The sequence below is a fragment of the Myotis nattereri genome, assembly GCF_964212035.1.
Source record: "Myotis nattereri genome assembly, chromosome: 8".
In the NCBI taxonomy this organism is placed as follows: Eukaryota; Metazoa; Chordata; class Mammalia; order Chiroptera; family Vespertilionidae; genus Myotis; species Myotis nattereri.
Window position 1 is genome coordinate 30,348,674 of NC_138083.1, and position 24,502 is coordinate 30,373,175.

Below are 24,502 nucleotides of genomic sequence, written 5' to 3' on the forward strand. Positions count from 1 at the left end.
AAGGGAGGGAGGGAGGCGGAGAGAGGGAGAGGGAGAGAAAAAAGAAAAGAAATAAAAGAGAGAGAGAAAGGAAGGAAGGAAGGAAGGGAGGGAGGGAGGGAGGGAGGGAGGGAGGGAGGGAGGGAGGGAGGGAGGGAGGAAGAAAAACAGCTGCCTCCTGCACACCCCCTACTGGGGATCCAGACTACAATCTCCAGGTTCATAGGCTGATGCTCAGCCACCGGGTCACACCAGCGAGGCTCAATGTTCAAGATTTAATGACCTTGTCTTGGCTGGTGTGGCTCAGTTAGTTGGGTGTCATTCCACGCACTGAAAGGTTGCCAGTTCAATGCCTGGTTAGGGCACATGCCTGGGTTGCGGGCTCGATTCCCAGAAGGGGGTATGCAGGAAGCAGCCGATGTTTCTCTCTCTCTCCTTCTCCCTTCCTCTCTCTCTAAAAATCAAAAAGATCTTTAAAAAAAAGAAAAAATATTTAATGATGTTGTTTCTATTTAATCGCCTACTCTGCTTATCACAGTGTCACTATTTTTTTCATACTAAAAGAATTAAAAAATACTATGTTTTTAGTAGTCTGGTTCTCATCATTTCATCTGAATTGTGCAAAAAGTAAACTATACAACAAAATCTCTAGATGGCTAACTCCTATTGCTAATTTGTATTTAATCTTAATTTGAAAAGAATATTCACATTCCATTAGGGATGGAAATGATTCCACCCCTTGCTACTGGTATTATTTTAAACAATCAGATTCCCATAAATTGTATATAAGCTAAAAAAATGCATACTGTGAGAAAATCCTGCTCAAATTTGTACGCTCCACCTCCAGTGGCACAAAAGACAGTGTGGAGACTTGAGAAGTTTTTATCTCTGCCCATTTGAATAAAAGCAGGCATGTCATGAGTGGGAAAGCGTATAAAGTGCAGATTGCCTTTGCGTCCACACAGAGTCAGGTCCTTCAGCTCCAGGTGCACATCCCGAATACCCGTGGACCCATAAGCCACATTGGAGGTCAGGTACTTCCGAATGCTTTTAAGACTTTCCACTTCTTCCTCTTCTTCTTCAGCAGTGATATCTTTGGGTTCAAAATAAACCAGCTTGACTAGGGTTCCACCAATATCCAAGCCAAACCATGGAAAAACTAAGTGGGAAAGAAAAAAATAAAGTCAGAACAGCTTTTTCATGAAAACTAAATTTACACTTACTAGATTCAAAACTTATTTCATATCCTGAGGTTTCCCAGGAATATATAAACAAAAAAGCTTTGGGGGAGCCCGGCTGGTGTGGCTCAGTGGTTGAGCGTTGACCTATGAACCAGGAGGTCACGGTTCAATTCCTGGTCGGGGCACATGCCCGGGTTGCAGACTCATTCCCTGGTGGGGGTGTGCAGGAGGCAGTTGATCAATGATTCTCTCTCATCATTGATGTTTCTATTTCTCTCTCCCTCTCCCTTCTCTGAAATCAATAAAAAAGATATTTTTTTTAAAAAGATTGAGAATAAAAATCTTCACCCTTGCCCTTGGCTTAGAGAAGAAAAGTTGGCAGTTTTTGGAGCTCTGTTAGTACGCAAACTAGTAAGCTTCACGGTTCAATTTCTCTCAAAACCTAATGTCCTTAAGAGGTTTCAATGGACTTCAGTGAAACAGATGTTTCAAAATTAATATCTGTTACCAAAAAAACTGTCCAAAAATAATGGCCTCAAGAGATTGATTGGATCAAGATGGACTGCAGATATACATGACTTCCCCTCCCACCTTAAACCCCAGAAATAACTGAAGATATAGACTTATTGATATATTTTTCTAAAGTAACTCTGGAAACAAGAAGAGATACTATCATTAGAACAAGGTTGATAACGGCAATAACTGTCCAGAAACCTCAAAAAAGGAAGGCTGTGTGGCTCAGTGGATGAGCGTCAACCCATGTACCAGAAGATCCAGGTTCGATTCCCTGACAGGGCTCATGCCCAGGCTGCAAGCTCAATCCCCAGCAGGAGACATGCAGGAGGCAGCCAATCGATGTTGATATTGATATTTCTATCTCTCTCTCCCTCCCCCTTCCTTTCTCTCTAAAATCAACTGAAATATATATATTTTTAAAAACAGAGGAATGCTACAATAATTGGCAGCAGCTATGAAGGTGTGGAGAGCATGTGGTGTTACCCCATGACAGTTACCCCAAGCTATAGATGGGGGACTGTCATGGGAAAACAGGAGCTCTGGTGCAGTCATGCGTGACCTGGTGGGGAAATGTGGACAGGCTCTCTACTTCCGTCTACTGAGAACCACTCCCCTTCTCCCCCTTCTTCCAGCCAACAGAGGCGATGAGCACAGGCACTTGAACCCAAGATTTAGGACAGCATCCAAGTAGCTATTACCCAGAAAAAATAGGTGTCCAGTTCTGGCCATATGACCCATCTCTCCCCTACAGTCAGTCCAATCTGACAGAGTGGTAAACAGACACTGCATCCTCTGACAGGAAAACAGCAATCCTCACACCAGAGAAAACACTTTACAAACTAGAATCACCAAAAGGGAAATCAACACCACAAATAACAAGAAGCTAAACAGCTGAAGAAAGAGTTGCAAGAATAAACAGGAGACTTAAGAATCATAAATATCGCCGAAACTGGTTTGGCTCAGTGGATAGAGTGTCGGCCTGCGGACTGAAGGGTCCCAGGTTCGGTTCCAGTCAAGGGCATGTACCTGGGTTGCGGGCATATCCCCAGTGGGAGATGTGCAGGAGGCAGCTGATCGATGTTTCTCTCTCATCGATGTTTCTAACTCTCTATCTCTCTCCCTTCCTTTCTGTAAAACAATCAATAAAATATATTTAAAAAAAAAAAAAAGAATCATAAATATCACCGTGGTAAATGAGATCTCATCCATGAAAACTGAATAAGACACCATTTAAAAAAATGACAAATTGCTTGGCCAGCGTGCTCAGTGGTTAAGCACTGACCTATGAACCAGGTCACAGTTCCATTCCCGATCAGAGCACATGCCCAGGTTGCAGGCTCGATCCCCAGCATGGGGTGTGCAAGAGGCAGCTTCATGGGTGTATTTATCTGTCAAAATGCATGGAACTGTACACTTGTAATGAATGTAGTTTACTTTAAGTAGATTATAATACCTCAATAAAGACATGTTTACAAAAAAGGAGAAAAATTGATTTCCAAAATAAAGCTGAACAAGTACATTCAGCAACAAAATAGGCATAGGAAAACAGAAATTCTTCCAAAATGCCTCTTACGTATGAAGGTAAGACAGATATACAGAATATAGAACCAGAGTCCAACACCTATTTTATATGAGTTCTAGAAATTTTCAGGGGAAGATAGGGGAGGAAGGACACTAATCATGAGGTTGAAAGATCCACTAAGTGTTAAACAGAATAAATTAGTGGAGAAAGGAAAGACTTAGACACGTACTGAAATTTCAGAAAATCCTAAAATTTTCCAAAGGAAAGAAAGTGAATTCCTACAAAGATACATAAATCACATAAGGATGAAATCAGATTTCATCAGCAACACAGATGCTAGAAGACAACGGAGCAATAGCTTCAAAGTGATAAGGAAAAAGATTTTGGAACTCATATCCAGACAAATCAGCTTTCAAGTGGCAGTGCAAAACACACTTTCACACATAAAGGAGCTCAACATTTGCTACCATAAGACCTTTTCTGAAATAATTAGGAAAATACACTCCAATATAATCTTAAAAGCATCTACGACCTATAAAGTGCAATGATAAGCAAAAGAAGTAATAAAGCCCAGCCAGCTTGGCTCAATGGGTGAACACTGATCACAGTGCGATTCCTGGTCAGGGCACATGCCCAGGTTGCAGGCTCCAACCTAGGAGGCATTCAGGAGGCAGCTGATCAATGATTCTCTCTCATTGTTGATGTTTCTCTCTCCCTCTCCTTTCCTCTCTGAAATCAATAAAATAAAATAAGAAGCAATACATGCTAACTTTTAGAAAAATAAGTAATCTGGAACTAAAATACTTACATGATTTCAACACAGGAAGTAGAAGAGGGAAGAGAAATAGAGTGAAGTGAAAGCAAGCAGCAGTTCTATCTTTTTAGGGAAAGGAAGATATAGATTCTCATTAATTTTAAACAATGAAGAAGTGATGGCTTAAATGCATTAAACCATCCAGAAGAAGAAAAATGAACAAATGATCTTCAAATACGTAGGAAAAAATCAGTTCAAAAATAAAGAAATAATAAAAATATGATAAACACAAAAATTTGAATGATGAGAATGAATGTGAACATGTCAGTAATCACAAATAAGTCACATTTCTCTTTCAGATTGAAGAGGGAATTCAATTATATGCTTACTTTAAAAGATACATCTAAAACAAGATTATACAAGTAGAGTGAAGATGAATAAATGGTAAAATACCCACACTGGAGTCCCATAATGAGGAAGAGTTGGATGGATGCTTTAAGCTGTTTTTATCTTAAAGCATAAAAGTAGTCATATCAAAATCTTAGGGGAGAAACCAAGATGGCGGCATAGGTAAACACCTGAAATTGCTGCCTCGCACAACCACTTCAAAAATACAACTAGCCGAAACCGGTTTGGCTCAGTGGATAGAGCGTCGGCCTGCGGACTGAGAGGTCCCGGGTTCGATTCCGGTCAAGGGCATGTGCCTGGGTTGCGGGCATATCCCCAGTAGGAGATGTGCAGGAGGCAGCTGATCGATGATTCTCTCTCATCGATGTTTCTAACTCTCTATCTCTCTCTCTTCCTCTCTGTAAAAAATCAATAAAATATATTAAAAAAAAATACAACTAAAAGACAAAACGGACATCACCCAGAACCACAGGAAGGCTGGCTGAGTGGAAATTCTACAACCAGAAGGAAAGAGAAAAGCACACTGAGACTCAGAGGAGGTGCGGAAGTAAAGTGCAGAGGTACAGAGGCACACGCGGAAAGGGCTGGAAACTGAGGACACAGTTGTCTTTTTCAATTGGGAGGGAGTCACAAGCTCCCGACTGAACTGAACTGCAGTTCTGGGTGAGTCTCTGGGGATCCAGACTCATAGAGGGAAAAACTGGACTGTCTGGCATCAGGCGGAACTCGAGGGCGGCTTTCTCTCAGAGGTGCTTGCAGCGATTACCAGGACACTGAGACGCAGGGCCTCTTAGGGTGGGACTGAGGATCAGCCATAGCTGTTTGCTCTGCCCTGTTGATTCCTTGAGACCCCGCCCCACCCAAGCTGTGCACAGAGGCTTTTGCATATGAATGGCCTGGCCCTTTGCAATCTAAAATTACCTAACAAACTGCAGCTGGGTCAGAGAGACCCAGAACTTCCAAGAGAAGGCCCAAGGCCCCACATCAGCTTGCAATGCTTCACAGCTGGGCCTCATCTGGGCACCTCCAAACCCCAAACAAAGAAGAGTAATCTGCAGATCTCTCCATAGCTCCTGCTGGGTAGCCTCAGGCAGAGGCTAAATTAGCATCTCCTTAGCGATCCAAGAGCCAATGTACCCAGTGGTCAGAGTGGGACCATCCAGATTACAACTCCTCAGATCCATAAGGGACACACTCAGGGGGCAGACTCAGTGAGCACCAAAGCCCCACTGAAGCAAGTCTTGCCCCAGAAGGGTGGCTCCAGCACAGAAGTTCTCCCACTGCAGACACAGCTGATTCTCACAGCCAATTGGCCTGGAGGTCAATTCCTCCCAGTGATAACTACAACTATCAAGGCTTAACTACAACAAGACTGTGCGCAAAGCCCACAAAGGGGTGCAAATCAAACCAACAGAATAAAAAAAATTTTAGTATGTTACCAAAAAACAAATACCAATAGCTTTTCCCCTATAAGAAAAACCACAAGAAAATGACATAAAAATGTCATGCACAACAAAGTCATAAAATGTTTAGAAATAAATTTAATACTAAATATATATGATAGCTATTAAAATGGTGTGCTGTAAGACACAGCAGTGAAAAGATGTATCCTGTTCCAGGAAGGAAAATTAAACATTATTAATCATTCAATTTTCGCCAAATTAATCTAATAATTGTGTCAATGAAATTCTAAAGAGAACACTATGGTTGACTCCTCAGCAACCATTCTAACTCAATCCTAGGGGGAGTCCTGAATTTTTTTTATACCAACAGAAATTCTATTCCCAGTAACAAGACTAACTCAACCTGGCAAGAACCACACAAAGTCTATCTATCCCTGGCACCTAGCAGAACAAAAAGTTTTCTCACTCTTAAAAAAGCAACAGTGCCCAGCTGGTGTGGTTGACCGTCACCCTATGAACCAGGAGGTCACGGTTCAATTCCCAGTCGGAGCACATGCCTGGGTTGCAGGCTTGATCCCCAGTGTGGGACATGAAGGAAGCAGTCTATCAATGATTATCTCTCATCATTGATTTTTTCTCTCTCTCTCTCCCTCTCCCTTCCTCTCTGACATCAATAAAAATGAATTAAAAAAAAAAAAAAAAAAGGGCTGAAACCGGTTTGGCTCAGTGGATAGAGCGTCGGCCTGCGGACTGAAAGGTCCCAGGTTCGATTCCGGTCAAGGGCATGTACCTGGGTTGCGGGCATATCCCCAGTAGGAGATGTGCAGGAGGCAGCTGATCGATGTTTCTCTCTCATCGAAGTTTCTAGCTCTCTATCTCTCTCCCTTCCGCTCTGTAAAAAATCAATAAAATATATTTTTTTTAAAAAAAAAGGAACCTCAGTTCTTTTTTTTTTTTTTAATTTTTTTTAATTAAATCTTTATTGTTCAGATTATTACATTTGTTCCTCTTTTTTCCCCCCCATAACTCCCCTCCTCCCAGTTCCCGCCCCACCCTCCGCCCTCACTCCCCACCCACTGTCCTCATCCATAGGTGCACGATTTTTGACCAGTCTCTTCCCGCATCTCCCACACCCCTTTCCCCCCCAAGAATAGTCAGTCCATTCCCTTTCTATGTTCCTGATTCTATTATAATCAACAGTTCATTCTGTTCATCGGATTATTTATTCACTTGATTCTTAGATTCACTTGTTGATAGATGCATATTTGTTGTTCATAATTTGTATCTTTACCTTTTTCTTCCTCTTCCTCTTCTTAAAGGATACCTTTCAGCATTTCATATAATCCTGGTTTGGTGGTGATGAACTCCTTTAGCTTTTCCTTATCTGTGAAGCTCTTTATCTGACCTTCAATTCTGAATGATAGCTTTGCTGGATAAAGTAATCTTGGTTGTAGGTTCTTGGTGTTCATCACTTTGAATATTTCTTGCCACTCCCTTCTGGCCTGCAAAGTTTCTGTTGAGAAATCAGCTGACAGTCGTATGGGTATTCCCTTGTAGGTAACTGAGTTTCTTTCTCTTGCTGTTTTTAAGATTCTCTCTTTATCTTTTGCTCTTGGCATTTTAATTATGATGTGTCTTGGTGTGGTCCTTTTTGGATTCCTTTTGTTTGGGGTTCTCCGCGCTTCTTGGACCTGTAAGTCCATTTCTTTCACCAGGTGAGGGAAGTTTTCTGTCATTATTTCTTCAAATAGGTTTTCAATATCTTGCTCTCTCTCATCTTCTGGCACCCCTATAATTCTGATGTTGGTACGCCTGAAGCTGTCCCAGAGGCTCCTTACACTATCCTCGCATTTTTGGATTCTTTTTTCATTTTGCTTTTCCGGTTGGGTGTTTTTTGCTTCCTCGCATTTCAAATCATTGACTTGATTCTTGCGCTCCTCTGGTCTGCTGTCGGGAGTCTGTATAATATTCTTTATTTCAGTCAGTGTATGCTTAATTTCTAGTTGGTTCCCCAATATAACATCGAGGGTCTCATTAGTTTTCTTGTAGATCTCATTAAGTTTATCGGCGGCTTCTAAACAGTTCTTGAGAGACCTTAAAAGTGTGGTTCTGAACTCTATATCTTCCATTGACAATTTTGTCCTGTTTCTTTGTCTCTGCAGTTTGTTATGCTTCCTTGATGCACCCCCTAGTGGTCTTTGTTCGTGGTCTTATAGTTAAATTTTGATTGTTGTAGCTAATTCCAGGGAGGGTTTGACCTCCAGGCCAAGTGGCTATGAGAATCAGCTGTGTCAGCAGTGAGAGAACTTCTGTCCTCTAGGGAGGTGCTAATCTGGCGTTTGCCTGAGGCTATCCGGCAAATGCCTCTGTGCAGGGCTTGGGCGGGGCGGGTCGCACAGGATCAACAGGGTGGGCTGGAGAGAGCAGTTATGGCCACTCTCAGTCCTGTCCCCAGGGGCTCTGCCTCTCTGAGTCCCAGCACCCGCTGCAAAGCTCGGAGAGAAAGCTGCACTCGCTCTGACCGAAGCCAGGCAGACCCACTTCTCCCGTTTGAGTCTGGGTCCCTAAAGACTCACCCGGATCTGGAGCTCAGAGTCTGCGACTCCCTTCCGATTGAAAACGCCAACCGCGCCCTCCGCCGCCAGCCCGCTCCGCGCACTCCGCACCTCAGAATTTGACTTCAGCACTGCGCCTCCTCTGAGTGTCCCTATGCGTTTCTCTTTCCTCCTAGTTGTAGGACTTCCACTCAGCCAGCGTTCCAGTGGTTCTGGGTGATGTCCGTTCCGTCTTTTAGTTTCACTTTTGAAGTAGTTGTTCAAAGCAGCAAACTCCAGCGTTAACCTATGCCGCCATCTTGGTTCTCCTCGGAACCTCAGTTCTTGAACTTAATTTATTTCAGAAGACTGTTTGAGAAGTTGTTTGTTAGAAAACCAAATCATTTTTTTCCCATTAAAAATAATGTAAATTTAATTAATCCATTCCAGACCCCCAAAATGATTCCATTTTAACCGTTTTTATATACAGCACAACTCGAATGTACTGTTTATCTACACTAATAAAAGTGAAAGATGCAAAATGACCATACCTTTGTGACACCCAACAGCCAAACAGGGGTGAGTAGGCAAATTAACCCAACAAAGATGGCGGGTTGATTTGCATACACAGGCAGCGAGCGACCGGAGGTGGGGCCAATGGCAGCGTGGGAAGGCGGAAAGGCGGCTCCAGGCCAGAACAAAGGCAGAAAGGCGGCTTTGGGCCAGAATGAAGGCGGGGCCAGCAGCCAGGGGAAGGAAGGCCCATTCTTGCATGAATCTTCGTGCAGCAGGTCTCTAGTAAGCTATAAACAAATACTTTTTTTTAAATTGATCAAACCACCCCGTACTAGCCTTAAAGAATTTTTCATATATCACTGCCTCCGAAATGCTGTCACAGGCTGCTTTTTGTTAATCCAAATCAACAATTTTTCTACCTGTTCAATTGCCTGTGATTGTTGTCTTGTGAGTACTTTCACACCCTTAGCAACATTAGCACTCTTGATCGTCTCTGTATGTTTTTAAATTGTGCTAATGGTTTCACCAGCAACAAACGCATTCTCTCCTTTGTTGCCTGAGATGCTTTTTGTCCTGGTGAGGTATTGGCATGAAAGGGTTGTCAGGTCTAAAACTGAAGTTTTGTTCCACAACAAATATTTTTTCAGTGAAACTTGCTCGAGAACCGAACTGATTGAGAGATAGGAGACTTCCAGAACTGAAGTTTGACTGTAACTGAAGCAAGAAGTTTCAAATTCCCGTTTTCCTACTAGCAGTGCTATTCTTTGACCAACAACTTTAGGATAATACCAACCTAATGGATAGTAAAGAGGCACAGCACTCCACCAACAAACATTCACATCAACAGGAATGGAATCTGAAGATTTGGACATGTATCTAAAACCAATGGAAGATTTTGTAATGCCTAAAGCAAATGAAGCCTTATTCCTGCCTGTTTCCTTAGATTAATGAAACATTAATACATAGCCATTAAGTAATCATCTATTAACAGCCAAACACTATTAGGACTTTATTACATAAACTCATTTAATGTTTACAATGACTATCAAGTTAAGTACTATAATCATCCCACTTTATAGCTTAAGACCTAAAGTGCAAGCCCAGACAGCACTGTTCAGTGATTTGAGCATTGACCTATGAACAAGGAGGTCACAGTTGAATTCCCAGTCAGGGCACATGCCTGGGTTGCGGGCTCTATCCCCAGCAGGGCGCGTGCAGGAGGCAGCCAACAATGACTGTCTCATCATTGATGTTTCTATCTCTCCCTCCCTCTCCCTTAGGCTCTGAAATCAATAAAAATATATTTTAATAAATAAATAAATACAGTGCAAAAGAGCCCAAGGTCACAGTCAAGGAAAGATAGAGGTGGGACTCAAAAACCAAGATTTCCTAAATCCTTTAACAGGTATCTTCTCAAAGGTAACTGTACCAACTTAAGAGCACAGAATACATATTCTTGGGTTAATAAGAAAATAAAATTAAAAAGCAGTTTAATAAAACATACTTTAAATAAAAATTAACAACATATAAGGAAAAAATAGAAGCAACGAGAGTACTCAGTTCATCTCCTTGGTATATAGCCTTTAATGGTTTCTGGATTTTTCTCTGAACTACTGATCAAAGCCTTTTTCTAATCCAAGAACTAAGGCACTGAGAGGCATGGGAGGTCAACTAGACATATACTCTGATAATGGCTAAGGTAGTTGTCTCAGGCCATACAATTCTGTTATTTATAGGCATCTAGCCTATCTAAAGGGGCTTAGATTCCTATCATTCACTGTGAGACTACCACATATACTATATACTATATACTATATACTATATATAATGAGTACTTATTCAAAATAATGTGCGCTCCTGAATGGAAAAATCAAAGCAATTCTTGCTATACCATCACATTCCTCATATCTCACCAAGAGAACACCTATTATATATAATTAGTAAGCCCTTCCATTAATTTTCACTGATATTTTAGTCTGTTTGCAGCCCTTTGCATATTAAGACCTCTTGATATTAAGACCTCCAAAATACTCAGTCTAGACAATCTATACTTGACACAGGACACATTTCTAGAAAGAATTTAAACTATCCCTCACAGATTATTTATGTAAAACCATCTTTAGTACAATGTCTCTCATAATAGGTCCCAACAACTGCTATGCTTTCCAATGGGAAATATATGATCTATAAAATGTTCTTAATTCTCCAACATGTGGTGAAGATATTGTAAATGCAAACCCTAGGCTGGTCTACACAGCAATCCTTATCCTCACATTGAAAGATATTATCTTAGGCCCTTGGCCAGGTAGCTCAGTTGGTTAGAGCATTGTTTGCAGGTTCGATCCCTAGTCAGGGCATGTACAAGAATCAACCAATTGCCCTAACTGGTTTGGCTCAGTGGATAGAGCATCGGCCTGCAGACTAGAAGGTCCCAGGTTCGATTCCGGTCAAGTGCATGTACCTTGGTTGCGGGCACATCTCCAATAGGAGGTGCGCAGGAGGCAGCTGATCGATGTTTCTCTCCCATCGATGTTTCTAACTCTCTATCCCTCTCTGTAAAAAATCAATAAAATACATTAAAAAAAAAAAAGAATCAACCAATGAATGAATGCATAAATAGGCGAAACAACAAATCTATTTTCTCTCTAAAATCAATAAATTAAAAAACAAAAAACTGTATTTTGTCCTGGCCAGTATGGCTCAGTTGTTTGGAGGGTCATCCCGTACACCAGAAGGTCACAGGTTCGATTCCCAGTCAGGACACATAACTAGGTTCAATCCCCGGTCAGGGCACGTACAGGAGACAACCGATTGATGTATCTCTCGCACACTGATGTCTGTCTGTCTCTCTCTTTCTCCCTTTCTAAGTCAATAAAATTAATTAATAAAAAAAGATATAACATGCTGAAACCGGTTTGGCTCAGTGGATAGAGCGTCGGCCTGCGGACTGAAGGGTCCCAGGTTCGATTCCGGTCAAGGGCATGTACCTGGGTTGCGGGCACGTCCCCAGTAGGGGATGTGCAGGAGGCAGCTGGTCGATGTTTCTCTCTCATCGATGTTTCTAACTCTCTATCTCTCTCCCTTCCTCTCTGTGGAAAATCAATAAAATATATTTAAAAAAATATATATTAAAAAAAAAGATATAACAATTATTCTTATTCACAAAATAGTTTTAACTCAGGGGCTAGATACTTAGAAAATACAATGCTATAAAATCAGCAGGCTCAATAATAAACTTTACATTCAGAAAATATAGACACACAAAACCTAATATAGACAACTAAAAACTGCAAGATGACTTTCATTTTTAAATGTTTTTTAATTGATTTTTTTTTTAGTGAGAGAGGGAGAGGGAGAGAAAGAAAGAAAAACATCAATTGGCTGCCTCCTATATGCCCCCAACTGGGGATTGAGCCAGAAACCCAGGCATGTGCCCCAACCAGGAATCTAACCAGAGACCTTTTGTTACAGGGGAGGACGCTCAACCAACTGTGCCACACCACACCGGCCAGGGCAATTACTTTTCCTTTTAGACAGCAAAACTTAGGCCATTGTTTTAAACAGGGGATTTTCACTTCCTAGTCACTTTCACTGACATAAACTGAGAAAGAAAAGTACCTGAACAAAAAGATTTCCCAAGTTATGAACCTAAAAAATGCTAAGTTATAAATAAACTTAAGCCCAAGGAACATCATTGACCTTTTAAATGACAAGTTAAGATAGTCATTCTTTCTACTACTTGATAAGGTCTTCTCCAACAGTCTACAGTCTACTATCTTGTTCCTTGTCTTTCCTTTCAAAATGTTTTTAAGCAAGTACTTTTTGTTGTTGTTAATCCTCTTCCAAGGATATTTTCTCCATTGATTTTGAGAGACTGGAAGGGAGGAGGAGAGACAGAGAGAAACATGGGTGTGAGACAGACACATCAATTGGTTGCAGGTGCCCCACTGGAGCAGGGATTGAGCCAACAACCCAGGTACGTGCCCTTGACCAGAATCGAACCAAAGACCCTTCAGTCCGAGAGCCCATGATCTAACCACTGAGCAAAACCAGCCAGGTCTAAGCAATTACTTTTTTTTTTTTTTTTTTTAGCAAATGATAGAGTTAGGATTTGAACCCACATTTGGTGGGTCTAGATTCCTCACTCTTTTTTTTTTTAATTGCTTAAAGTATTACAAAGGGTATTACATATGTGTCCTTCCCCCCCCGCCCCCCTGCCCTTGACAATCCCCTGGCCTCCCCTACCCCCCAGTGTCTTATGTCCATTGGTTATGCTTATATGCATGCATATAAGTCCTTCGGTTGATCTCTTACCCCCCTCCCTCCTGCCCCCTAACCCTCCCCGGCCTTCCCGCTGCAGTTTGACAATCTGTTTGAGGCAGCTCTGCCTCTGTATCTATTATTGTTCAAAAGTTTATAATGGTCTCTATTATCTATGAATGAGTGAGATCATGTGGTATTTTTCCTTCATTGACTGGCTTATTTCAATTAGCATAATGCTCTCAAGTTCCATCCATGCCGTTGCAAATGGTAAGAGTTCCTTCTTTTTTACAGCAGCATAGTATTCCATCATGTAGCTGTACCAGTTTTCTAATCCATTCATCTACTGATGGGCACTTAGGCTGTTTCCAGATCTTAGCTATGAATTGTGCTGCTATGAACATATGGGTGCATATATCCTTTCTGATTGGTGTAAGCAATTACTTTTAATAACATACATCTCTTCTTGCTTATGGTTCCCCCAGATAAACAGAAGTTTGGGATGCCAACACTGAATAACTGTATTATCGTATTTTCTAAATACATGATTCATACATAAGGTCCCTTTAAATAACAAAATGTATCACTTTATTTTATACAGTTGCATAATGGGACTATTTTTAGGACCTAGTTAATGTTTTATATGTTATATATCTAAAAGAGGGGTCATGTTTACTTCGATTTCATTTAAAGTTAGTAAGCCAAGAGGCATCCTCTCCCATTTGTCTCTCAAAAATGGGCTACAAAGCAACATATTTAACCTTTTCCCTAGCTTCTATTGGGCAGCCCTTCCTAATTCCCCAACTGAAAACGGAACACTGCATCTGATAAAGGGCAGTCTCCCCAGGACCCAGCACCAGTTCCATTCTGCTAACATTGATGCTCTCCCAAAGCCAAGGAAAAGCAATCCATTTTCTAGTTTAAAATTATCAAGCTACAAACAAAAGCTTTATTTTCTGAACTAATGGAGGTTAAGGATATTCTATAATTGGGATGAGCCCAAAATCAGTTAAGTCCAAAAGATCTCCCAGGCAACTACAACCTGCTTGGGAGTCACCTTGAAAGAGCCAGCTCATCCCCACAACTGCTATGGAACACTCTGATCCTGGGTCTCACATCTCCTGCATATCTGGGGCCTTTGACTAAAATGTTCTCCTATTACATGAGTATATACATTTGTCAAAATTGCACTTTACTGTATGTAATCATACCTCATTAAAATTTGAAAAATTAAGAGGTGCATGTTGAGAGTTTCTTTAAACTTCTGAGTGATTTCATATCAGACCACTGCTCTGGATTAAATCACATTCCAAAACGGGGTAAGTCAAGAATACTGGGTTTGAATTCAGACACCTAGAACCAAAATACATCTCCCTTAGTAACTCACTGCATGCCCTTGGACAAAGGGACAATTTTACGGAGCCTACTTCCTTATCTGGACATTAGAAATAAAAAATATTGCCCTAGTTGGCTTGGCTCAGTGGATAGAGAGTCGGCCTGTGGACTGAGGGGTCCCGGGTTCGATTCCGACCAAGGGCACATGCCTGGGTTGTGGGCTCAATCCCTGGTTGGGGGGTGTGCAGGAGGCAGCCAATCAGTGATTCTCTCTCATCATTGATGTTTCTATCTCTCCTTCTCCCTTCCTCTCTGAAATCAATAAAGAAATATATTTTTAAAAAAAGAAAAGAAAAAATATCTACTTCACAGGATAATTGTGAGACCTAAATGAGATGTTTATAAAATACTTGGCATAGTTTCTAACATCAACAAGTAAGCACTATGTTACCATAATTAGAATCTTTGTTTCCATCATTTTAAACCAATCTTTATTTGGTATTTCTCTCAATCCTAAAATACATACTCCACCTAATCTAAAACTTTTAAAGAACCTCTTAGAGCCCTGGCCAGTGTGGCTCAGTTAGTTGGACATCGTCCTGTGCCAAAAGGTTGCCGGTTCAATTCCTAGTCAGGACACATGCCCAGGGTTCAGGCTCAATCTCAGGTAGGGGGTGTTCAGGAGGCAGCCAATGGATGTTTCACTCTCACATCGGTGTTTCTCACTCCCTCTCCCTTCCTCTCTCTCAAAAAAAAAACAACAATCAACTATTCAAAAATAAAATAAAGAACTTCTTAGACATACACATGCCTAGCCTCACCCTAATGACTGTGATGTGTTAAGTCTGGGATGAGGACAGTTTGGGGAACCACACTCCTGTAGGGAACATGTGTGGCAGAACATGACTATAACCAGAGCCCACAAGAACTCCTAAGATAAACTGAATAGCTCACTCTAGTTTCAAATGACAAGTAGTATTCTACCTTTAGACTATTGTAATAATGTCAGAACAATGTTTGCTAACCTCCAAAGGAAAGTGGCATCCCCTCATACCCAACTCTCCCAATAATAAATACAGATTTAGTCTTTATTTTATCAAAAGTTAAGAACAAAGTAAGGTTGCCTCTTTTTAAAAAATGTTTTTATTAATTTTAGAAAGACCTAAAAGAAGTGAGAGACAGAAGACACTGATATGAGAAACATCGACCAGTTGCCTCCCACATGCACCCCAACCGGGGATTAAACCCACATCCCGAATGTGCCCTGACCGGGAATCAAACTGGTGACCTTTTGGTGCACAGGACAACACTCAACCAACTGAGCCACACCAGCCAGGCCAAGGTTGCCTCTTGAACAACATGGGGGAGCTGGGGGGGGGGGGGGTGCTGACCTCCATGCAGTCAAAAATCCATATAACTTGACTCCCCAAAAACTTAGTTGTCCCACAATATCTAAGGGGGAGTGGTTCCAAGACCTCCCGCTCCAGATACCAAAATGTGAGAATGCTCAAGTATAAAATGGCACGGATCAATACACACACTCAGCCCTCTGCATCTGCAGATGGGAAACAGTACAAGTATTTATTGAAAAAAATCCTCATGTAAGCGGACCCATGCAGTTCAAGCCCGTGTTGTTCCAGAATCAACTGTATATTCTTGGAGGATTCAGCAGTGTGACACGCTGCCTCTCCCTCCAACAGGTGCATCCTGGCACAGTACAGAAAGAGCAAATGGGAGGAAGAACAGTACTTTACTTATTTCTTCAGCAGGTCTCTACCTGATGCCACCAAACAGCAGACGACAACAAAATAAATCCTACGACATATTTGTCTTAGTTCCTAAAAGAAGTTTCAAAACCACCTTATATAATGCTACCCCACCCCCTATACTGCCCACGAAACCACTGGTTTTCAGAGTGGTCTTTGGTGTCACCTGTTTCTGAATGATAGGAGGAGCTTCTTAGAACCCTCTCCAGATTTTGATACAAAAAAAGAAAACTGAACCCAAGGAATCTGCATTTTTAATTCCCCTGGTCATTTTTTATGCTCAAAATTTGGAAGTACACTATAACTAGAAATTTTCACCTCAAGTAAGAAAACCTTGAACACAAAAGATCATGATTATGCTTGCTCTTAGAGTAATGAAGAAATATCTACTAGAACATGAACAAACTGTAGATGATGGAGGTCAAGAGAAGATGCTATGAAGCTAAAATACCTGAGTTTAGAGTTCTGTTCACTAGCCATTTGACACCAGGTAAATGGAACCCAGTTTTCTCATCTGTAAAATGGAATACTACCACCTACCTCAGAGTTGTAAGGACTACTGAGTTATTAAATCTCTCAAAGTGTCTGAAAATTTTTTAATTAAAAAATAAAGTTTTTAGAGAGCCTGGCCCTAGCAACACTCAAAAAATACTTATTTAGAATCCTTGTGGCCAATGGCCACAGACAACTAGCTATAGGGCTGTGATTCTTATTTGCTGAATCTCTGGAATTTGCATCCATATCCAATGATTCACAAAACCATCAAGGATCGAATGTTTTGCACTGCTTAAAAATCAGGTGCTCCTCAAGTAAAACACAACCCAGGTAAATTGGCCCTAACAATGGTATAGGTTGAGAGCAGATGCTTTCCACAGCTCTCTAAGAGGACAGGAAAAGACAATATAACTGAAAACGCCCCAAACTCTTCATAGCAAAATAGGGCTGCATTTAATCATCCAAATCCTGTAAGTTGAAAGTAAAGCAACTGGGTGGCCGGACAAAAGTACAAGACCATCCCAAAAACAAACAAACCAAAAAAAAACCTCACTCATCCTGCCACTTTCACTCTCATAATCTGCATTTAAAACAAGCTGATTTCCTGACATAGGAATTTGGCTACAACAGGAAGAAAAAAGTCTAACCGTATGTAAAATGCTACTATACTGTAATGCTCAGATTAGAGTATCGGGGCAGCGGATACTTTCAACTGAATCAATGGTGCTAGAACTGAAGACGTATAATGAGGAAATATTTGGGCTAGATCTGAACACGGGGAAAAGAAACATAACAAAATGGAGAAAACGATTCTCTGGGAAGAGCGTGTGCCAACTCCCAAGGCGAGCTTCAGGAAGATGAGAATCCCTCCAAACAAACAAACAAAATAAAAGGCCTTAATGCCCAGAATGCTCCAGTCCTGAACTGTGAATTCTGGCAAATAGATGTAAAGAATATAGAGGAGGTAGCTGGGTGAAAGATGACCCGAATTCTCACGGGGTGGGGTGGGGGTGGGGTGGGGGTGGGGGGGCAGCCAAAGCTTGGTGCACAGAACACGGAATCCAGTCTTAGCCGTGCAGCAACTCAAGGGTCAATTAAGCATGTTCCATTAAGCCCGAAATTTGCAGACAAAAAAAGAGATGTAACGTCTTGGAGAGCAGCTCTTTGAAAACCCACGGCAGACAGACATTGGGGATGCAAAGGATTTGGGGGGAGGGGGGAGTGGAGACGAGTCAGAAGAAGCCTTCTCCAAGATGAAATCCCGCGACTCGCGGTGCTAGAACGCGCAGGGAGCTAAGAGGGAGGAGGGGTCTGGGAAGGAGCCCTCCACGCCGACCAGCAGGTACCGCGCCCGAGGGCCGAACCCCAAAGCCCCGGCGTGTGGGGGGCCCCAGGCCTCCAACCCGCCCTCTGCCCACGCACCAACCCGGGACCACCGTGCGGGGGCACTGTCCCCCCGCGGCCGCGCGGGAAAAACGGCGGCCGTGCCGGAAGGGGGCAGGGCGAGCCGCGAGGGCGCCCCGCCGGGCACTTACGCGGCCGCTTCTTCCGCAGGCTTTCCACGCGCTGGCGGGAGACCGCGGTACCGCCGCTGTAGGAGCCGTGCCGGTCCCGCCTGGCTCCCTCCGCCGAGGTCCCGGCCGCGGGGACCGACGTGCTGTTCGCCCGGCGCCGCAGCGGCTCCTGCCCCCGCCCATCTGGCTCCTCGGGCGCCGGTTCCCGGGTCGACGAGGCGGAGGTAGCGGCGGCCCTGCCGTGGCGCTCCATGGGCGCACGCAGCCGGCCCGCTCCCATCCGCGGCAGCCGCTGCTGCCGCCCAAGCCAGCCCCTCGCTGCCTCCTCGGCGAGTCCAGCCGGAGCAGAGGCGCACCCTCGGCCGGCCGCCTCTTCCGTTGCGACAACGCGCAGCAAGCCAATCCCAGCAGGCTGGGGGCAGCCCGCAGGCCTCCTGTCCAATCGGCTCCCCGACTCGAGGTGGAGTGACTGCAAGTTCGTCCAATAAAAGACTCTCAGGACGGGGGGGCGGTGCAGGGAGCGGGGGAGGGGCTCCGGGATCTGCGGAGGAGGAAAAGGCGGTGGGGCTGACAGGGGAAGCGATGGCGGCGCCGCCCTATGGACGCGTGGGTGGAGTGGCCCCCACCCTGGGCGGAGAGGTCGGCGCCCCGGGAACCCAGAATTCTCCCGGGATGCCGCCGCGCGCTCCCACGCCAGGCCGTGCCCCGCAGCGTCTCTTGGCGGACGGGAGGGCTGCAGCTGCGGCTGGCTTGAGCCTTTGTCCCTCGCCTGGTCCCTCCGCTGCCGTGTAGGGAGGACCCCAGCCCCTCTGCGCCGTTTCTCACTACCACCCTCCTCCCCCGGCCCCGCCACTGTTCGGGCTAAACCCCCTTCATTCCGCGTGCGATGGAGAAATGTTCCCGGGACCAGAAGGAATGCTAGGACTGGGGTTGGTCTCTATGACAACTGTAAGGAAGAGGTGGGTTTATAGATCCTTCGCCATTCTCCTGTAGTGGAGAGAGCGTGGGACCCGGGAAGTATGGCTGTCTTTTTTTAAGGAGAGTCTGGTCCCCCTTTTCTGTGTAGTGCCCTAGGTGGCATAGAAAGATTTGGGGGCCGCCTTGGAGCCTGGGGGGAAGAGGGTGCTTTTTTAACATCTTAATTGCCTTCTCTTTTGGGGGCGAGAACATGGTCACCTCCAGTCCTGAGAGCCCAACCTCTCACGTCTACCAAAGGCCCTGCCAAGCACCCCCTCTCCCAGAGGTTACACAAGCCCGTTAGGATCCTGCCCCCCACCCCCAACTTTCAAGGCATTCCCTCACTCCCTCAGTTACAGGACCATGGGGTTATCTCGTTTGCTAATTATTTCCTAAGTACCTCCCCTGGGGGATTTTAATGGCCCTTGGTTGATAGCCCTTATTTCCCCGTAATGACTTCTAGTAGCCGACTGAACCAGAAAGATGAGCTTTTCTCTTGCTGGTTGAGTAGAATTACCATGTTCACTGCAAACTTGCTCCCCTCACTGTAGGAATAACTCTGGAACCCCAGGCTCCTAACTCTGGAAATTCCAGTTCCTGCAGGAAGCGCGGGTTTGGGGTTCAATCCCCACCCAGTGTGGAGCATGCAAGAGGCACCCAATCAATGATTCTCTCTCATCCGCAGGATCCAAGAACAACTGTAACTACTCTTCCAAGTCTCAGTGCCCAGCAGTGCCTATCTTTCTGCCTCCTCCCCCACCACCACCACTACAAAAAGTACATATATGATGAGCCTCCTGACCTGAGGAAGCTTCTATCCAAGTCTGTGAGCTCCCATAGATCATCCTGAGGAATCAAAGAATCATCATCATCTGAGGCTGTCAAGATGAATTTCAAAACCACACCTAAAATATGTTTATTACCGTTTACAGAGTGCCTTTACATCTCATTTATTCCTCCCAGCAACATTTGGATGATGAGGCAGTTTACCCAGAGGTACACAGTTTTTAAAAATGACAGAACCTAGACAGACTTCTGAGAAGTTAGCTACTCTGCCTTATGATAATCAAAAGAAGGCATGGATTCAGTGAAAGTCCAATACATTCCTGGAAGGCTTTTGCTCCTCTTAAATACATATGTGTGTCTTCACTCTCTAATGTGTCTGTAAACTTGCTGACAATCTGTGGCTATCATTAAAGTTTATCCAAAATAACAAATGAAGCATATACTACTTGCAGTTAGGCAAGATGTATATAATCCTAAATCAAAAATGCAAATTGATCCCTGGTTTAGAACACATAAGGAAGCAACCAATGAATGCATGAATAAGTGAAATTGGCCAAAACCGGTTTGGCTCAGTGGATAGAGCGTCAGCCTGAGGACTGAAAGGTCCCAGGTTCGATTCCGGTCAAGGGCATGTACCTGGGTTGGGGGCACATCCCCAGTGGGAGATGTGCAGGAGGCAGCTGATTGATGTTTCTCTCTCATCGATGTTTCTAACTCTCTCTCCCCCTTCCTCTCTGTAAAAAATCAATAAAATATATTAAAAAAAAAAAGAATAAGTGAAATTGATCATTTCTTTCTCTCAAATCAATTGTTTTGTGTGTGTGTTTTTTAGTTTTTTAAGCCTGGCCAGTTTTGCTTAGTGGTTGAGCATTGACCTATGAACTAGGAGGTCATGGTTCGATTCCTGGTCAGGGCACATGCCCAGGTTTCAGGTACAATCCCCAGTGTGGAGCATGCAAAGGGCACCCAATCAATGATTCTCTCTCATCATTGATGTGTCTATCTCTCTCTCCCTCTTCCTTCCTCTCTGAAATCAATTTTAAAAAAATTTTTTTAATAAACAATAAAGTTTTTTCTCAAGGCAAATAAATTGAGCAAAAGAAGCCAGACACAAAAGAATGTATCCTATGTGATTCCATCTACATGAAGGTCAATATTCATAAATGATATTGCAATGATTCTCATCATTAATGTTTCTATCCCTCTCTGAAATCAATAAAAATATATTTAAAAAATAAAAATAAATGATATTAGAAGTCAGGATAATGGTTGCTCTTGGGGAAAGAGGAGAGAGAACTGATGAGAGGATAGCAGGTAGGTTTATAGACGTTGGTAATGTTCAGTTTCTTTGGTATGGGGGTAGTTACGTGGGTATGTTCGCTTTGTAGTATTTCATTAAGATGTTCTCTTGTACAGTTTTCTTGTATGTGTATTATGCTTAAATAAAACTTTTTTACAAGAGAAATTGAAGATTTGCCTTGGAGCAAAGTAAACCCATGACTAAGTTTAGGTGTTTTGTGTGTGTGTGTGTGTGTGTGTGTGTGTGTGTTTTCATAGCCTCTAAATGAAAGTAGCAATTAAGAGGTTTCCTTTTCTGTGGTTATTATAATAGGTTTTTTAAAATATGTTTTCATTGATTTTTAAAGAGAGGAAGGGAGGAGGAGAGAGAGATAGAAGCATCAATGAGAAACATTGATCGGCTGCCTCCTCCACATACTGAATCAAGCCCAAAACCTGGGCATGTGCCCTGACCAGGAATCCTCTTGGTGTATGGGTCAATGTTCGACCACTGAGCACACCGGCCAAGCATAATATTTTATTTTTCAAAGAGAGCATTATTATTAAGTTCTTTACCACTTCTCTCAATTATTTAACCTTGGGGAGAAGCTAATTTTCTGGTGTACAACCAAAATAAGAAGCACTAGAGTTATGGTAAGCGTTGTGCTTCAAAGGAACTAACCAAATTCTTTCATTGGGTTCCATTGGTGCCAGGAAAATGAAGGGTGAAGCTCAGGCCCCTTTCAAACACAAGGCCTTTTTTACCTGAGTGCATTGGTGGGAATTTTGGAAAACCTTGCCTACTGTGTCTCCCAAAGGGCAAAGAAATGAAGAATATGAAGTTCTCAAGCCTCTAAACATTCTTCCAATACCTGGCCCCTGACCCAGAGTTCACTTCTGAAGAAGGGTAGAGATGGTGGTGGTGTGTGTGTGTGTGTGTGTGTGTGTGTGTGTAACTAGCATGTGGCTTTCTGATGGCCTCACCAGAGCTCACAGGCAATATAAAAGTACTATTGCCTGCTTTCACAAATAAGGCTCAACTTTTCTCAGAAGAACAAAGAAAGAAAACTCAAGATGAAATAACAATGAGTTTAGACCACAGAGTTTCCTAGATATGGAAAATGCTATTCCTTCCCAAGTATTGAAAGGACTGAAATTTCCTCTTAGTTTTCAAGAACAAAGCCTATCTTTGACTAAATATCCCGGACTTGAATACTATTACTAGGTAAACACTAATAGTTTTGCACTTTAATAATTGTTAGAAAAGCAATGTGTGCTCAAACAAGCTTGGGAGATATGAGATAAAGTTTAGAGCAAATTTTTTTTTAGTATATTTTTATTGATTTCAGAGAGGAAGGGAGAGAGAGAAACATCAATGGTGAGAATCATTGATTGGCTGCCTCCTGCACGTTCCCCACTGGGGATCAAGCCCGCAATCAGGGCAATTCCCAGGGAATCAAACCCGGGACCCTTCAGGCTGCAGGTCAATGCTCTGTCCACTAAGACAAACCAGCTAGGGCTAGAGCAGTGTTTCAAAGCTTTTAATATGCTGATTAGCGTGTTGAATCTCCAAGAGGAAACAGGTATGTAGCTATCCTCCAAATGTAATTGACCATGGAACCCTTTTTTCACAGAATTTGTTCCTCAGACACTGCGCAAAATTCATCTCGGTATAAAAATCACTTGCATCTCTGTTATATTAACATCAATGAAGATGATAATTCTTTCCATTTTGAAAGCTTGATAGCTAATATTTCACTCCCCAATAAACATTTTGTAAAAGCATCGGCTTTCTGAAAACAGGTTTGTCCTCTTTTCCTTTAAACAGTTCCTCTTTCCTTAGTTCTCTTAATAGTATTACCGTTGCTATTGCCCTGTGTAACTTGATTCTTCCTTCTCACTTGCCCATCTCTCCTCTAGACTGCAATTCCATGAGGCAAGGACCCTGTATCACTGGTTTGTCACTGTGCCCAGAAGGCCTCACACAGGTTCTTAATGTATTTACTTATTTTATTCCTCACCCAAGGATATTTTTCCATCGATTTCTTAGAGTGGAAAAGAGAGGAAAAGACAGGGAGAAATATTGATGTGAGAGAAATACATTGACTGGTTACCTTGACCAGGATCCAGGCTGGGGAGGATCCTGCAACCAAGGTACATACCCTTGACCGAATCAAACCCAGGACCCTTTGGTCTACAGGCCAACTCTCTTTACACTGAGCCAAACTGGCTAGGGCTTTAATGAATATTTTTGGTTATGTGTCTGAATCAAAGAAAAGTCAAATTGTCCCTGTCTGAAATACCTTAAATTTGAAATTAAAAAGTTCAAATGGCCCTGGCTTGGTAGTTCAGTTGGTTAGAGTATCATCCTGATATGCCAAAGTTGTGGGTCCCATCCCAGTCAAGGCACATATAAGAATCAACCAATGAATGCATAAGTAAATGAAACAACAAATCGATGTTTCTCTCCCCTTCCTTTCTCTCTCTAAAATCAATAACTTTCTTTTAAAAGGCTCAAATAGCCCTAACCGGTGTGGCTCAGTGGATAGAGCGTCAGCCTACGGACTCAAGGGTCCCAGGTTTGATTCCGGTCAAGGGCATGTACCTTGGTTGCGGGCACATCCCCAGTGGGGAGTGGCAGGAGGCAGCTGATTGATGTTTCTCTCTCATCAATGTTTCTAACTCTCTATCCCTCTCCCTTCCTCTCTGTAAAAAAACAATAAAATATATATTTAAAAAAAATAAAAAGGCTCAAATAAGTGAGATCTTAACCATAAACTCCGAACAAATCTAATAATTTGTAAAAATAAATACATGGGTCCCAGCCGGTGTGGCTCAGTTGGAGCATCATCCCATGCACTGGAAGATCACCGGTTTAATTCCTGTTCAGGGCACATACCTAGGTTGCAGTTCCGTCCAGGTTGGGTTACTAGTAAATATGTTGGCAACTGATAATGTATTTTTCACATTGATGTTTTTCTCTCCCTCCCTCCATCTCTAAAATCAATAAAAATAAATTATTTTTATAAAAAAAAAATCTCTCCAAAACACCTACCAATACTGAAGGATAAGGTATGCATAGTGGCCTAACTCTCCTGGACACTGCAAAAGTTAGAGCAGCTAGGGTTCTGGAAAGCTAACAAATCAACCTGACAAACCTAAAGAGCCATTGAGTTCCTGTTACGTGCACAGCTATCACAAGGCAGTGGGGCTGACGCTGTGCGTGCCAAAGGAGGCAGCTGCCTGTGTGGTGCAAAGTTAGGAAACTTCCCTCACCATAGGAGGAGGAATGAATTAT

The 24,502-nt window shown here is 43.0% G+C and overlaps 1 protein-coding gene across 1 annotated transcript in view; it reads right to left on the minus strand.

The window, feature by feature from the left end:
* PANK2 (pantothenate kinase 2) overlaps positions 1 to 18,514 on the minus strand; it is a 34,586-nt gene extending 16,072 nt beyond the window's left edge. Inside the window, exons 1-2 of the mRNA XM_081096810.1 lie at positions 18,205 to 18,514; positions 786 to 1,138 (exon numbers count right to left, since the gene is read on the minus strand). Coding sequence (XP_080952936.1) covers positions 786 to 1,138; positions 18,205 to 18,463 — 612 coding nt within the window. The 5' untranslated portion in view covers positions 18,464 to 18,514. The remainder of the gene's footprint in view (positions 1 to 785; positions 1,139 to 18,204) is intronic.
* Between the last annotated feature and the right edge of the window lie 5,988 nt (positions 18,515 to 24,502).